Genomic DNA, 15,388 nt, shown 5'->3' on the forward strand with positions numbered 1-15,388 from the left:
CTGCCAACTCAGGACCCCTGCTCTCGCTTGCAGAGAGAGAGTGTGGTAACTATATGAGGAGCTCATATGCACCTCTTGAAGAGCCCCCACAACTGCCAGTCTATCTAGATCAAGTTCCAGCTATTCCACTTACTGGCTGTGTACTCTACTTACCCCCTGTATGCCTATTTCCTCTTCTCCAATGAGGATGATAATAGTACAACTACCTCATAGGGTTTGTTGTGAAAATTGAAACAAGGGAATATGTTCACTGATGTGAAATGTTGGGGTCTGGGAGCGAACGGTCAAGAAAGAATTCTTGAGATGTCTTCTGTGCAAAAAAGATGGTTTTATTAAAGCACAGGGACAGGACCCGTGGGCAGAAAGAGCTGCACTGGGGTTGTGAGGAGTGACTGATTATATGCTTTTAAGTTGGGAGGGGGTCAGGGAGACTGTAAGTCTCTAAGGTTTCCAGGACCTTGAGGGCTCATTTACTACTGTCTAGTAAAACTTTAGTCATGAGACCCTTCAGATGTAGATCATTGGCTCGTATGCTTGGAGGATGATTGCTAACATGTATCTTGGGGTGGGGGGTGATAGAGATGAAAGAGGTTTCCAAAAGGATTTTCGTTTGTGAAAGAAGACTTAGAGGATCCTGAAGGTCCGGCTAATGTCAAACAAAGGTTGCCTTTTGCCTCTAGCAAAGGATTAACATTGAAGCAGTTGACTTCTTGGAGGAAGGTCACTCTGCCTGTCTCGAGTACTCGTCAATGGGCTGTAAGTTGTAAGGAAGTTTAATTTTTTTCTATATTTCTCTAGCCTTTGTTCCCCACATCATTCACTGTATAGGACTTAGCGCCTGCAATGGTTAAGTAAGCACTATATAAGCATTCGCTATTTTTATTATATTTGTTGAATAAACTCCAGAAAATAAGCTCTCTGACACCTATTTTGTTGAAGGCTATATCCTCATTCCCTACAATAGTGTTTGCCTGGTACGTAGTCGGCTCTTAATAGTTGGTTGAATAAATGAAAAGGAGAATCGGTTCTGAGGCCAGAAGGCTTACTGCTCTCAGTGGAAGTGTGAGTTAGCATAATACCAGATGGCAGTTTCTGAAGATACTTTTGAAACCACTTAAAAACATAGAATTGAACAAAAATCAAGATGGCTGCGCTAATCCTTCAGCGAAGCTCGATTTTAAAGTGACCTTTTTCCTCTCCCGCAAACTTCTTCTCCTTTTTTAGCCTTTTGTTTCAGTCACCTGGTACCACTCTGGAAAGGACTAAGGAGACTGGCAGCATCTACACAAGCCCTGCAGAAACCAGCTAGACCCTATATTTACCTATAAACCTCCCCGACCCCTTCCTCTGAGCCCCTTCCTCCCGGTGGGCTTACGGTTTTTGATGGCCATAGCTTGCTACAGGCGCCAATTTTCCTCTTTATCCCAGACTCTTGTCTTCCTGCTGTATTTTGGCTCTGAAGCACGGAGGTCTGTTTCCCAACAACACTTTTGAAGTGATTGTGTTTTAAAAGCTAAATGACTTCCTATGGTTCTTTTTTTGTTCTTACATTTTGTAAGTTTAAATACACTTACAGAGTGTATGTACTACTTACCCGGAAAATCTGTTCTAGAACAGTAGTATGAGACAATTTCTGCTCCTAACACTGCCTCAAACTGGAACCCAACACTTCCCATCGCAGAGCCTCCGCTTTCGATCTGAAAAAGGAGGCTTTTGAACCAGGTAAGTTGAAGCCAATTTCCTCATCTGTAAAAATGGGTATGATGTCTCCTATCTCACAGATGTTTTGCAAAGATCACTTGAGATCACTTATTAAAAGACTTAGCATAATGCCAGATACAGAAACTCTTCTTTGAACACAGCAAGCTCCTTCCACCTTAGACACGGGGGTACAACAAAATTATGAAAAACGGGCATACCAAAATATTAAAATGTCTTTTCTGGGGGCACCTGGCAGGCTCAGTCGGTGGAATGTGTGACTCTTGATCTCAGGTTGTGAATTTGAGTCCTAGGTTGGGTGTAGAGATTACTTAAAAATAAAGTCTTAAAAAAAAAAAAAGATTATTGGAACTAAGGAAATTCGGATATGAAAAACTCAATATTAGCCAATGTTAAATGTGTTAGGGGTGACAATAGTATTTTGGCTATATAGAATGTTCTTAGGGGTAAAATCTCATCTGCAACTGACTTTCAGATAAGTCAGCAAAGACAAAAACACACAGACATACATATTTGCAAGTGCATAGAGAAAGAACACGTGTAGGAAAATGTTAAAAATTGGTAAATCTGAGTGCATATATAAAGGTTCATTGTACTAATTTCTTAACTTTATTGAAGGTTTGAAATTCAAAATAAAGCTGGGATGGGAGGTGCAACACAGGGCCCAAACCCTCCCTCTTCCAGGAAGCCTGATTAAACAGGACAGAGAGAATATGCTTTTCCTCTGTTGAACACACCTCTGTACAGGCAGCTTTTCACTTTAATTAAACACCCCAGCCCTGGCTTCCAACAGAAGTTCTGGATGTTAAACGGGAAAAAAAATGCTCAGTTTTCAGTTTACTAAAAATACAATCCTGGGGTGCCTGGCTGGCTCAGTCAGTAAAGAATGCCCATTTCCATTCCCACATTAAATCACACGCCGCTCAGTGAGAACTCTAGGGCTTTATTACAAGTGGAGCGGACTGCGAGGGAGCCCCATTCTCCAGTCTTTCTTCTCTGTCCTCTTTCTCTCAACACATCCCTCTGGGACAGGTCACTAGGCCATCTGAGGAGAATGAAAAGGGGCAATGCTTTTTCCAAAGTCCTCTGAAACAACCAGAATCCTTCTGGCTCCAGCTGAGAATCTTCTGATGGAAGGGGTGAGAGATTCAGCTCTCATCTTCAAGGTCCTCCATGTCTACATCCTGGGGGGCTTTTGTCTTCTTTTGCCGCTTGGGCTGTGGTTCACTAGTCCTGGCTGGCCTTGTGGGGGCTTCCACTGAGCAAAAGGAAAGCGGAAGTATTAAAGAACCCCAACAAATCCAGGCTGCCCCCTTACCCACCTCTGTGCCCCAGTCTCACCTTCCATGGCTGCCTTCTCTTTCTGGGCCAGCCGGATCTGCTGAAGGAGCTTTCTGCGCTTCTTCCCAGAGAGAGTAATGTTGGCACGTGCACTGGACCTGAAGGGTTGGTAGGAGCAAAGATACCCAGGTTAACCTTAAACAATGTACGATGGTTCTGACTATTGAAAAGGTCTTTGGAGTCAAGTAAAAAGACTTTGGGGGCGCCTGGGTGGCTCAGTCGTTAAGCGTCTGCCTTCGGCTCAGGGTGTGATCCCGGCGTTCTGGGATCGAGCCCCACATCAGGCTCCTCGGCTATGAGCCTGCTTCTTCCTCTCCCACTCCCCCTGCTTGTGTTCCCTCTCTCACTAGCTGTCTCTATCTCTGTCAAATAAATAAATAAAATCTTTCAAAAAAAAAAAAGTAAAAAGACTTTGAAAATCTGGGCTCTGAGGTAGTGAGTTCTATCTCTCCAACACTTAGCCATTAACATACTTAATACTACCCCCGTACATATATAAAGTACTTACCATTAAATGTTAAAATTTGGTATATGGCAGAAACTTGTAGAGGAAAGCTACTTTTCTCCTCTCCTCTATTTTCAATACTTTTATTTTTTAAGGAGGCTCCTCACCCAACATGGGACTTGAACTTACGACCCTGAAATCAAGAGTCACATGCTCGTGTCGCCTGGGTGGCTCAGTCAGCTAAGTGTCTACCTTCTGCTCAGGTCATGTTTTTTTTATATATATATTTTTTTATTTATTTGACACAGAGAGAGAGAGAGCACACACAAACAGGGAGCAACAGGCAGAGGAAGCAGGGAACCCAACGCAGGACCCGATCCCAGGACACTGGGATCATGACCTGAGCCAAACTGAGCTTAACTGACTAAGCCACTCAGGCACCCCAATAAATAAGATCTTAAATAAAATAAAATAAAATAAAATAAAATAAAATAAAATAAAATAAAAAGAGTCACATGCTCTACCAACTGAGCCAGCCAGATACCCCTATTTTCAATACTTCTGACACCAGAAAGGTGTGGGGTTGTCCCACATCAAGGCTTTCTCAAATTCAGTGGACACCGACTGAGAATCCTACAAATTTAACTCAGTTCTGACACCATCTACCTGGAGATAGCATCAGATCCCACAGGCTGAGGGCTCAGTCTCACAAGACTGCCCCCCACTTCAGATGGTGTACTTCTGAATGACCAGCTATAAATCAAGGTTCTTAACGATCTCCTTCCCAGACTCAGTAATTTGCTAGAACAGTCACAGAACTCAGGGAAACATTTACTTGCATTTACTTATTTATGGTAAAAGGCAATTCAGGAACAGCCAAATGAAGGAGACACATAGGGTAAGGTCCGGGGAACAGTGACGGAATCTGCCTACTCTCTCCAATTTCCCAGCACCTCCACCTGTTCACTAACCAGGAAGCTCATCAAATCTCTTATTATTCAAGAGTGTTTATAGAGCTTAATCTTCCCAGGTAGGTGGTGTTTAAATTCCCAACCCTCTCATCACCTGGTTTTTCTGGAGACCAGGCCCACCTTAAGTTGTGATTAGCATAAACCTAGGTGTGCTCAAAAAGGGCACAAAAAGGCCGTAACAGACACTCTATCACTCAGGAAATTGCAGGGGTTTTAGAAGCTCTGTGCCTGGAACCAGGGACAAAGACCAAATGGATTTATTATACTACAAAACTGTAAATATTTACAATGAAGAAATCAATGAAAGAATGGGATGGGAACTCTTTCCCAAGGCAGGGGGTGGGGTCCTTGAGACCTATATGCAAAATCCCACAGGTACTTTTGTGAAAATTCATCAAGTACGTGCACACTTATTTATGTGATTTTTTTTTTAAGATCTTATTTATTTGTCAGAAAGAGCACAAGCAGGGGGAGTTGCAGGCAGAGGGAGAAGCAGGCTCCCGCTGAGCAAGGAGCCCGATGCAGGACTCGATCCCAGGACGCTGGGATCGTGACCTGAGCTGAAGGCAAACCCTTAACTGACTGAGCCACCCAGGCGTCCCATGTATGCTTTAAATTTATTTATAAAAATCTATGTGGACGTACAATGTTACTTGGGGAGGTGGGTGAGTCGACAGGTCTTACGTTCTTAGTGGGGTCCAAGACCCATAGAGGTTGTGAACTACCGGTCCTGTGACAGGCTAGCTAGCGGAGTGCAGGCACAAGCACAGCTCACAAACGCTGCTTATATAAACGTCAGTGCACACGGAAAGCAAGGGGCATACTTGCGGTGGAGCTCGGCAGGAAGGGGAAAGAGGACTCGGTGGGGAGGAGCAAAGCAAAGAAGGTCTGGCACTCACGCCCGCTTCTTCAGGTGGTGCCGCGTGATCAGCCCTTCGTCTATCACAGCCCCGATCACCCGGTGCTTCAGTCGCCTCTGCCGGTTCAACACCCGCCGTCGCTTGAACAGCTTCTTCTTCAGCTCCTAATGGGGAGGAAGATGCTAATCAGACGGAAACCCGTGACCCAGGACCCCACACCCGGCGACTCCAGCCCATAGATCCCATCTCTGGCGAGATTAAAGGGCTCCAGGACTCTTGGGGAAACAAAGTCGGGGCTCCCACACAGTCACCGTTCGGGGTCGGTTGATCTTTCCGCCAGGAGCCCCCATGGCGGCGCAGCGAACCTGGCTTTGCGACCGCGTTTTGGCTCTGCTCTGCGTCAGCGTCGGCCCCGCCCCTCATCCTCCGCGAGCCAATCGCAGCTCGGAGGCGGGTCCTGAGGCTTTATAAATGCGCTCGGCCGCGGTACCGGTCTTTTGGAGGACGGCGACGTAAGAGGTACGTCTTGTGATTGCGGAACCGGTTGCTGGGTTGGGGGTTCTGGACGAGGCCTGCGCACCCTCCTTTTCTTGGCGGGGGTCGGGCGTGCGGTCCCGGTCCCCGTAATGTACGGAGGCAGAGGGAAAGGGCTCCGGCCCCCTCGGCGTCATGTCTTCGGTGCCCGCGGCTTCCAGTCCGCCGGTTCTATCCTCAAGCGCCGGGACAAGGGCTCTGAGAAGCGTGGCGGAACCAAGGTTCTGCAGGCTCCTCCCTGTTGTGCTCACGCCTTCCGCTTTGATTTCAGGTCTTTGGAACCGCCCCTGGAGCCGGAGCTGTAGTGTTCCCTCCCCTTTCACTGCCCGTTGCAAACAATAAAGGCCGTTCGTACCCTAGTAGGTGTGTGTCCGCGTTCTTTTTTCCGAGGTTGTTGTTAGGGAGGCTGTACGCCTTATTCCACAAAGCGGAATTTGCAGCTTTTCTCTTGGACCTCAGGCTCCTGCGGGAGTGCGGGCGACATTTCGCGGAACGTTCTCTGGCCGACTTTGAAGGGATCTCCAGATGGCCGCGCTACGCCGAACCCTCCACGTGGTGACCCTGGCTGCTGGGGCGTGCCGCGCTTTGGCGGGTAGGGAAGGTGGACAGAGTGGGAGGGAGGGTTCTTAGTGACCTGGGAGTCTAGTCCCTGAAATTGTGATTCTTCAAACCCCAGGGTATATTGCAACGTTTCTGCAGCATATTTGATGTAACATGGGCGCTGGGTGACCTATGTACTGCGCTCGTGTCCACAGGCTCCCTGGCTAGTAGCTGCCTGGCCGACCGTAGCCTCTGGGATAAGCTCCATGCCGATACCCGTCTGGGCAGCGTCCCCACGTTCGACTGGTTCTTTGGGTACGAGGAAGCCCAGGGGTTGCTCCTGCCGCTGCTGCAGGAGGCACGGGCTGCCTGCCCACTGCGGGTATTGGACGTGGGCTGTGGGACCTCCAGCCTGTGTACGGGCCTCTACACCAAGTGCCCACGTCCCGTGCATGTGCTGGGGGTGGACTTCTCTCCTGTGGCTGTGGCCCACATGAAGAGTCTTCTGGAAGGTGGCGAAGGCCAAACACCCCTGTTCCCTGGGCACCCTGCCTCCCGGCTCCACTTCATGCAGGCTGATGCCCAGAACCTGGAGCCAGTGGCTTCCTCGGGGTCCTTCCAGCTAGTGCTGGATAAGGGCACCTGGGATGCTGTTGCCCGGGGTGGTGGCCCCGGGGCTTACCAGCTTCTGTCTGAGTGCCTCAGGGTCCTAAGCCCCCAGGGGACCCTGATTCAGTTCTCAGACGAGGACCCTGATGTGCGGCTGCCCTGCCTGGAGCAAGGGTCCCCAGGCTGGACTGTGACTGTGCAGGAGCTAGGCCCTTTCAAGGGCATCACCTACTTTGCTTACTTGGTTCAAGGCTCTCATTAAAGACTTCAGTCTTGACCTGAATTTTTCTGTTGGGTGAGGAGAGCGTTGGATATAGCTTTTCAACTTTGTAAGATAGCTGGGAAGTGAGGATTTGAGGCCTGGCCTCCACATTTACTAGCTCAGTGCACAGAGTATTGAATGTTCCGAGCCCCGGTTCATGCACTGGCAGCAGGGTAGGAATAATATCCGGAATTAGGGGATTACATATGATGGTGAAACGTGGAGCATTTAGCAATGGCAGGCACAAGAGGGATGCTAAATAGAGAAGGTGCAGTGGCTCCTTCCCCAGCCCCAACGAACTGGAACTCCTAAAAACACAGGAGTTTTGTTTGTTTTTAGATTTATTTTGAGAGAGAGAGAGCAGGTGGGAGGGGCAGAGGGAGAATCCTAGGCCGTCTCCATGCCCAGCGCGGAGCCCAAATCAGGGCCCAAGAGTCGGGTGCTTGACCGACTGAGCCACCCAGGTGCCCCTGTTAGAGGAGTTTTTAATAGAGGAGTTTTTAATAGAGGAGTTCTTAATCCAAATCCCAGTATTGACTGACTTGTGTGAGCCAGCAGCCTCACCTCTAAGCCTCTTGTCCTCACCTGTAAAAGGGGAAGACTGAAAGAACTGATAGATGGGCCTCATAACAAACCACGGAAATATTGCAGGAGACAGAACGATACTTACCCTCAAAGCTCCTGGGAGGCAGGAGATGCGAATATTCCACAAAACAGCTTCTACAAACACGGGAGCCTGCTGCTGGGTTCCAGAGAGGACAGGGGTTGGAGGCCTCCTGATATTCTGTGTCCCCAGGAAGCCAGGAGACCTCTTGTTCTCCCTGTTCCTGCCCCCAGCCGAGTTCTGGGTTAAAGGTTCTTAAGGGAGATCTGGGGTCCAGTGGGCTCCAAGTCCAGCCTGGGGGAGAGAGGAGTTGAAGAGCCCATTAAGAATGAAAAATATTCCTGATCTATTATTGACTTCCAAAAAGATGAAACAAATTTGTGTATTTTTTCTTATTACAAAAGTAATACAGCAATTATAATTAAGAGGCTAATTTCAGGGGCGCCTGGGTGGCTCAGTCAGTTAAGTGTCTGCCTTTGGGTCAGGTCGTGATCCCAGGGTCCTAAGATCGAGCCCGGCATCAGGCTCCTTGCTCAGCAGGGAGTCTGCTTCTCCCTCTCCCTCTGCCTGCCATTCCCCCTGCTTGTGCTCTCTCCCTCTCAAATAAATAAAACCTTAAAAAAAAAATTAGAGGCTAATTTCAGGGGTGCCTGGGTGCCTCAGTAGGTTAAGCATCTGGCTCGGGGTGTGATCCCAGGGTCCTGGGCCCGGCCCTGCATCAGGCTCCCTGCTCAGCGGGGAATCTGCTTCTCCCTCTCCTCCCTCTGCCATCCCCCCTGCTTGTGCGCTCTCTCTGTTAAGTAGATTAAAAAAATTAAAAATAAAAAAATTTTTTAAAGGCTAATTTTACAGCCTGTTTCCTCACAAGGATGAAGGGATCTCCCTCATTGGGTTTTGGAAATCATGAGATAAAAGCACTGTAAATGCTAATAAATAAGCTTCTAGAACAGTATCAGACATGGGGAAAACTCTGGAAGAAAAGGCATCCAAAATGTAACTTATCTCTGGGTAGTTGATTTGGGATAATTTTATTACCTTTTTTCCCCCACAACAAACTGTGAATATATATATTTTTAAGATTTTAGTTATTTAGGGGCGCCTGGGTAGCGCAGTCGTTAAAGCGTCTGCCTTCGGCTCGGGGCGTGATCCCGGTGTTCCGGGATCGAGTCCCACATCGGGCTCCTCCGCTGTGAGCCTGCTTCTTCCTCTCCCACTCCCCCTGCTGTGTTCCCTCTCTTGCTGTCTGTCTGTCACATAAATAAATAAAATCTTAAAAAAAAAAAAAAGATTTTAGTTATTTATTTGACAGAGAGAGAGGGAGAGAGCAAGCACAAGCAGGGGGAGCAGCAGGCAGGGGAGAAGCAGGCTCCCCGCTGAGCAAGGAGCCCGATGCAGGGCTCAGTCCCAGGACCCTGGGATCATGACCTGAGCTGAAGGCAGACACTTCACCAACTGAGCCACCCAGGCGCCCCAAACAATGTGAATATTTTAAAACATTAAAAATAATTAAAAGGCATCACCCATCTGACCTCAGAACTTCCCTCTAAAGTTCTACTTTGCTAGACACCTTGACTTTTCTCTCCACCCATACGTTTTTTTCCACTACATTTATTAAGCACCTACTGTGTACCTATACTCCTTGGCGCAGGGGACACAACTGAGTTTTCCATCTCAGTCCTGCCCAGAATATCCAGGTCACAACGACCCCACTGAAGCAGCCGCTTCCCTCACCTGGCTCTTCACTTTGGTCCTGGAAGAAGACCTCGGCCTCCTCTTCCTCATCAGTGAGCAGCAGCAGCTCTTCCTGTGGCCAGCCAAGCTCCCCGCTGTCTTCGCTCACCTCTGAGGCTTCCACCACAATGGAGGGCAGGCGGGTCTTTTGGGAGACAACCTGAATGGGGACAGCAGGGCGCATGGACCAGGTTGGAGGATGAGCCAGCAGCCGGACACAGGGTGGGGAAGTACTAACCTGAGCATCCTGGTGACCTTCGACCCTGACAATTTCTCCTCTGTCCATCCACAGAGGGTTGGTCAGCCTAGGACTTTCTGGGTGCTGGGAGGAGCCTGGGCTATCTCTAGGCCAAGGCCCACCCTCACTGCTCCCGGGCACAAGGGCCATGGGTGCTAAGTCTTGGAGTACAGAGTGGTTGAACTCAAAGTGGAGTACCCAGCTCAGTACACTCCACAGACTGCTTCTTTAATCTTTGGAGCCTGGCCCCTTAATCACTTCTGAGAAGAGAATGACAAGCTAGGAGATTATGGGCCTTCCAGGGGAGGGGAAAATCCCAAGAGGTGGAATAGGAGCTTTGTGTCTCCTCACTGCCTGGGTGAGCCTGGGAAAGGCAGGAGGGATAGGAGTGAACAAGGGCATCTGGATTAAAGCCCTGTGAGTGAAGAGCTTTGCTAACAAATTTGGAATTTCCTGATTCCTTAGCTCACTGGGTCTCCTGATTTGCCATATTTCTTTGTATCTTATTTAACGAATATTTATATGGTGTTAACAGTTTGCCAGGAACGGTTTTAAATGCTTTATATATAAACTCATTTGATTATCCTAGAACTATGAGATAGATACTGTCATTAGCCCTATTTTCTGTTGCAGAAACCAGGGCACAGGGGCGCCTGGGTGGCACAGCGGTTAAGCGTCTGCCTTCGGCTCAGGGCGTGATCCCGGCATTATAGGATCGAGCCCCACATCGGGCTCCTCTGCTATGAGCCTGCTTCTTCCTCTCCCACTCCCCCTGCTTGTGTTCCCTCTCTCGCTGGCTGTCTCTTTCTGTCAAATAAATAAATAAAATCTTAAAAAAAAAAAAAAAAGAAACCAGGGCACAAAGAACTTAAACGACTTGTCCAGAGTCACCCAACTAAAGGGTGCTTTCTTCTGCAAACCAGAATTCAGTATGTTACTCCAAATTCAGAGTTTTCATTGGTTGGGGGGTGGGGGAATACAAGGGTATACCATGATGAGAAAACAACAAATTTACTCCTTTTTAAAAAAGATTTTATTTACTTATTTGAGAGATACAGCACGAGCAGTGGGGGAGAGGCAGAGGGAGAGGGAGAAGCTGACCCCAGCTGAGCAGTGAGCCCGATGTGGGACTCTATTCCAGGACCCTGAGATCATGTCCTGAGCCAAAGGCAGATGCTTAACTGACTGAACCACCCAGACGCCCCCAACAAATGTACTTTTAACAAGTTAAACAGGGGTGCCTGGCTGGCTCCATCAGTGGTACCTGCAACTTATGATCTCTGGGTGGTGAGTTCGAGCCCCACATTGGGTGTGGAGGTTACTTAAAAATAAAATTTTAAAAAAGGAAGTAAATAAAGATATATATAATATATATAATATATGTAATTATTATTACATGTATGTAATAATATGTAATTTATTATGTATGTAATAATATATAAAATGTATGGTTATTATATATGTAATATATATTACATATAATATACGTATATTACTTATATACATATATACATATATTACAAATTATATATATATACACACACACACACTCATACATATATATAATCTTTTTCCTCACCCATAATCTTTTTCCTCACCCAGTACACTTGGCTTTGAGTTTTTGTTCATAAATTGAGGGAATTTGGAGGGGGTCAGCCGACTGATGTGTGTAAGCATCTGGATGTATGTGCTGTACTGAAAATGCACAAATCATTGTAGGAAACTACAGAGCACAGTCCTAGCGCGCTGCATCGATCAGGAACTTTCGGATCTGGACAACTGCAAAACCCACAGCAACCAGGCCGACAGCCACTCTGACACGCACGCTCCCCTTAGCAATCCCACTTTGAATTTCGTGACAATGGGTCTGGTGCTCGGCCCTTCGATGCCAACGCTTCGGGACGCGCTCAACCTCCCCCGCTAAGCCCAGTGTTTTAAGACCCAGGCGCTCCAGATTGGGAGCGTTTGGCCGATCAGGCCCTCTCTAGCCCGGCCCCTTCTCTATGGTTGCCTCTGCGGGCCGCTCTAGCCCGCGCGGGGGGCGGTGAGACGGCGTGGCTGGCTTCCTAGGGGGCGGGAGGCTCCAGAGGGCGCCTCGCCGGTAGCGCGGTCGGCCATGGAGGGCTTGCGCAAAGCGCTGCTCGTGGGTGCCCTTCTGGGCGCGGGGGCTGGCGTGGGCTCCGCGCTCTTTGTCCTGGTGACCCCGGGAGAGCAGCAGAAACAGGCGATGCTGAAGGTGGGAGTAATTGGTGGTGCGAGGTGGGGTTGGGCGGGCGGAGAGCCCCGGGCTGGGGGGTCAGGACTGCGAACCTCCCTTCCTGCCCGCAGGAGATGCCCGAGCAGGACCCGCGGCGCAGGGACGAGGCGGCCAGGACCAAAGAGTTAGTGCTGGCCACTCTGCAGGAGGCAGCGGCCACGCAGGAGAACGTGGCCTGGAGGAAGAACTGGATGGTCGGCGGCGGGGGGAGGTCAGCGTGAGCCCCGACCTTCCTCGTGGGCGCTGGGACCTTGCTCCCGCGCAGAAGTCCGACGCGGCCTTTCTCCTCCCTAGGCCCGGCAGGGAGTCCGGACCCGGGATGCCGCGCCCAGGCCTCCCTGACGCCCTGGGAGCCGCTGCGGGGTGAGCATGTCCCTCGTCCGCCCCCAAACGCTGCCCTGACTGCGCTCTCACGTCCTACGTCGCGGGCCGGGGCGTCGGATGTGGCGAACTGAAGGAACCAATAAATCTCGTTCTTCGGTCCAGTTACTGAGCCCTGTGGTCTGACGCCTGTGTTTTGAGTGTTCTGCGGGCCCGTGCGGTGGACGCGGATGACTGTGGCTCCCACCTGCCCTGCAACGACCACATCTTCAAAACACAAGTCAGGTCATGTGGTCTGTTTGCGTGTACTTTAGGTGATAACCTGGCGACATTCTCGAAATCAAAACTGTCCTGGAAAATCTTGTAGCAGTAGATGCCCATGGAGGGCATTTTGGGTTTCCTGTCCTTTGAGGTTGGAGAGGGGCTGCTAGCATTTAGCATGTGCCATGATGCTTTACTGGGGCTACTGAACCGTTGGAGGCCAATTTGCTAGGAGTGAAAGGCGCGTGCTTTGAGTCAGACATCTTGATTAAAGTCCTGCATATTACAAAACCTGTCTGAGCCTCAGTCCTGTTCCATAAAAGGTGATAATTATCTTGAAGGTTGTTGTAAAAACATTAACTTGGAAATGTAAAGTGCATTGCTTGGCACAGAGCTGCCTTTCAATAAATAAAGAGGGGCGTTCCCCTTCCAAGGATTTCAAGGTGGTAGTTCACAATCTCTGAATCCAGTCATGGGATCTCTTGCAGATGCCACTGAAGGAAAGATAAAGCTGGCATTTGGGTCACACCCCACATCCAAGTCAACCAATTCACTCCCTGGTGTCTGTTTTCTTTTTTTTTTAAGATTTATTTGAGGGATGCCTGGGTGGCTCAGTCTGTTAAGTGTCCTGCCTTCTGCTCAGTTCATAATCCTGGGGTCCTGGATTGAGTCCCTCATTGGCCTCCTTGCTCAGCAAGGAGACTGCTTCTCCCTCTGCCTGTCGCTCCCCTTGCTTGTGTTCTCTGACAAATAAAATCTTTAATTAAAAAAAAAAGATTTATTTGAGAGACCCTGGTGGGGAGGGGGAGAGGGAGTCATAAGTGGACTCTCCACTCAGTGCAGATGGTGGGAGGAGGGGGGCTCAATCTCACAACCCCGAGATCATGACCTGAGCCGAAACCAAGAGTGCGACCCTTAACCAATTCAGCCACCCAGGTGCCCCCTGTTATCTATTCTACATCCTGTGGTTCCAAGCAAGATTTCAATTGAAGGGGGAAAGGGAGGGGGCTTGCTTTTATTTATTTTTATTTTTAAGATTTATTTATTTGACAGGCAGCGAGAGAAGGAACACAAGCAGGGGGAGTGGGAGAGGAAAAAGCAGGCTCCCAGCAGAGGAGCCCGATGTGGGGCTCGATCCCAGGTCCCCGGGAATAAAGCAAGAACAGTAAATAATAGCTTGGTAACACTGAGGTATAAACCCAGATGGGAGGTATAAACCCAGATGGGAGCATTGGTTTTCAGCTGCTGGATGGTGAAGCCCTAAGCCAAACACATTTGTTATGTCCCATACCCTGGGAATGAGAGGGAAAAGGTTAGCAGCTCTTTGAGGGAGCATTAGGGTGTGGTGATCAGCAGCAGTGAGGGGCTAGGACACAGAAGCTTGGAGGTTGAGCGCCTGAGCCCTAGAGTCGGGCTTCCCCAGGTGTGCCCAGGTTCCACCGTTGGTTACCTGTGTTGGTTTCAGCGAGCCATGCGCTTTGGTGTCCCAATCTCCAAAATGGGATACTTGTCCCTATTCCCAGATACCTGCCTTAACTCAGTTAATACATACACAGCAGTTAGAACGGTGTGGTGCATACTAAGTGCTCAGTACTTTTTAGTGAAGAGGAAATGCAGTTGTAAAGGTCACCGCAAAGCTCCTCTGGCCATTTGTGAATGGCTGCATTTTAAAAATTACCCTTTTAGGGGTACAGGGGTGGCTCAGTCCAGTTAAGCGCCTGCCTTTGGCTCAGGTCATGATCCCAGGGTCCTGGGATGGAGCCTGCTTCTGCCCCTCTCCCCTGCTCTCGCTGTCTTAAATAATTTTTTTTTAAATTACCCTTTTAGTAAATACTTATTGGAAACTTATTAGGTGCCAGGCAGTGTGCTACAACACCCTGTCAGCATTATGTAATACCCACAACAATCTGAATTAACAGGCACTATCATCCTTATTTTACTAAAGCAGCAACCAGGCTGGCATCAAGAGGTCAAGGCATGGGCAAGTGGAGGATGCAAAAAAAAAAAAAAAAAAAAAAAAGTCAAGGCACAGGAATAAGGATTTCAGGCCTATGCACTGCCTCTTACCTGTAAGAGCAAAAAGTGCTATCCATTATACTGCCCCAACCCCAACAATTCTCCCCTCTCAACTTCCCAAGCAAGTAAAAAGACCCAGAAATTGTTACTGAGTTTCTTTGTGAGAAACTTAAGATGAAAGGCTCCTGGGTGGCTTAGTTGGTTAAGTGTCTGCCTTCACCTCAGACTGTGATCTCAGGGTCCTGGGATCGAGCCCCACATGGAGCTCCCTGCTCAGCAGGAAGCCTGCCTCTCCCTCTGCCCCTCTCTCCTCCCCTGCTTGTTCTCTTGCTGTCTCTCTCAAAATGAATAAATAAAAAAATCTTATAAAGAAAAAAAAAAAGGGACGCCTGGGTGGCTCAGTGGGTTGGGCATCTACCTTCCGCTCAGGTCATGATCCCAGGACCCTGGGATCGAGTGCCCTGTCCAGCTCCTTGCTCAGCAGGGAGCCTGCTTCTCCTGTCTGCCTCTCCCTCTGGTTGTGTGTGTGTGTGTGCCCTCTCCCCCTCTCTGACAAAAGAAACAAAGAAAGAAAGAAACTTAAGATGAAAAGTAGGGTCTATCCTAAATGCCTTCTCTTTGGCTTCCTCCTCTGCCTCAGTTTTGTCCCTCCCAGCCATTCAGGAAGGAGTCAGGCACA

General features: G+C 48.9%; 3 protein-coding genes and 1 non-coding gene across 6 annotated transcripts; 3 read left to right on the forward strand and 1 right to left on the reverse strand.

Moving 5' to 3' along the window:
• Nucleotides 1-2,314: 2,314 nt before the first annotated feature.
• CUNH11orf98 (chromosome unknown C11orf98 homolog) lies at nucleotides 2,315-5,754 on the reverse strand. Its single transcript, XM_026487811.4, has 4 exons — nucleotides 5,648-5,754; nucleotides 5,376-5,500; nucleotides 3,061-3,158; nucleotides 2,315-2,977 (listed from the first exon to the last, which is right to left on the reverse strand). Exons 1-4 carry the CDS (start codon nucleotides 5,684-5,686, stop codon nucleotides 2,868-2,870), a joined length of 372 nt encoding a protein of 123 aa, XP_026343596.2. The 5' UTR covers nucleotides 5,687-5,754; the 3' UTR covers nucleotides 2,315-2,867.
• CSKMT (citrate synthase lysine methyltransferase) lies at nucleotides 5,371-7,299 on the forward strand. 2 transcript variants are annotated; one of them, XM_026487810.4, is made up of 4 exons: nucleotides 5,371-5,855; nucleotides 6,142-6,233; nucleotides 6,311-6,462; nucleotides 6,626-7,299. In XM_026487810.4, the coding sequence occupies exons 3-4, from the start codon at nucleotides 6,396-6,398 to the stop codon at nucleotides 7,279-7,281; spliced, it is 723 nt and encodes a 240-aa protein (XP_026343595.1). In that variant the 5' UTR covers nucleotides 5,371-5,855; nucleotides 6,142-6,233; nucleotides 6,311-6,395; the 3' UTR covers nucleotides 7,282-7,299. The 2 variants fall into 2 exon arrangements, with proteins under 2 accessions (XP_026343595.1, XP_026343594.1); XM_026487809.4 differs by having other exon boundaries at nucleotides 6,330-6,462.
• On the forward strand, nucleotides 5,917-6,065 carry LOC113247015 (small nucleolar RNA SNORA57). The gene has a single exon (XR_003313128.1). It is a non-coding gene; the product is annotated as a small nucleolar RNA SNORA57 (small nucleolar RNA).
• A 4,596-nt stretch (nucleotides 7,300-11,895) lies between the features above and the next one.
• LOC113246920 (ubiquinol-cytochrome-c reductase complex assembly factor 3) lies at nucleotides 11,896-13,129 on the forward strand. Of its 2 annotated transcripts, XM_026487661.4 has the most exons (3): nucleotides 11,896-12,090; nucleotides 12,183-12,322; nucleotides 12,406-13,129. In XM_026487661.4, exons 1-3 carry the CDS (start codon nucleotides 11,971-11,973, stop codon nucleotides 12,476-12,478), a joined length of 333 nt encoding a protein of 110 aa, XP_026343446.1. In that variant the 5' UTR covers nucleotides 11,896-11,970; the 3' UTR covers nucleotides 12,479-13,129. The 2 variants fall into 2 exon arrangements, with proteins under 2 accessions (XP_026343446.1, XP_026343447.1); XM_026487662.4 differs by having other exon boundaries at nucleotides 12,183-13,129.
• The last annotated feature ends 2,259 nt before the right edge of the window (nucleotides 13,130-15,388 follow it).

This window comes from Ursus arctos, unplaced genomic scaffold, assembly GCF_023065955.2.
Source record: "Ursus arctos isolate Adak ecotype North America unplaced genomic scaffold, UrsArc2.0 scaffold_23, whole genome shotgun sequence".
In the NCBI taxonomy this organism is placed as follows: Eukaryota; Metazoa; Chordata; class Mammalia; order Carnivora; family Ursidae; genus Ursus; species Ursus arctos.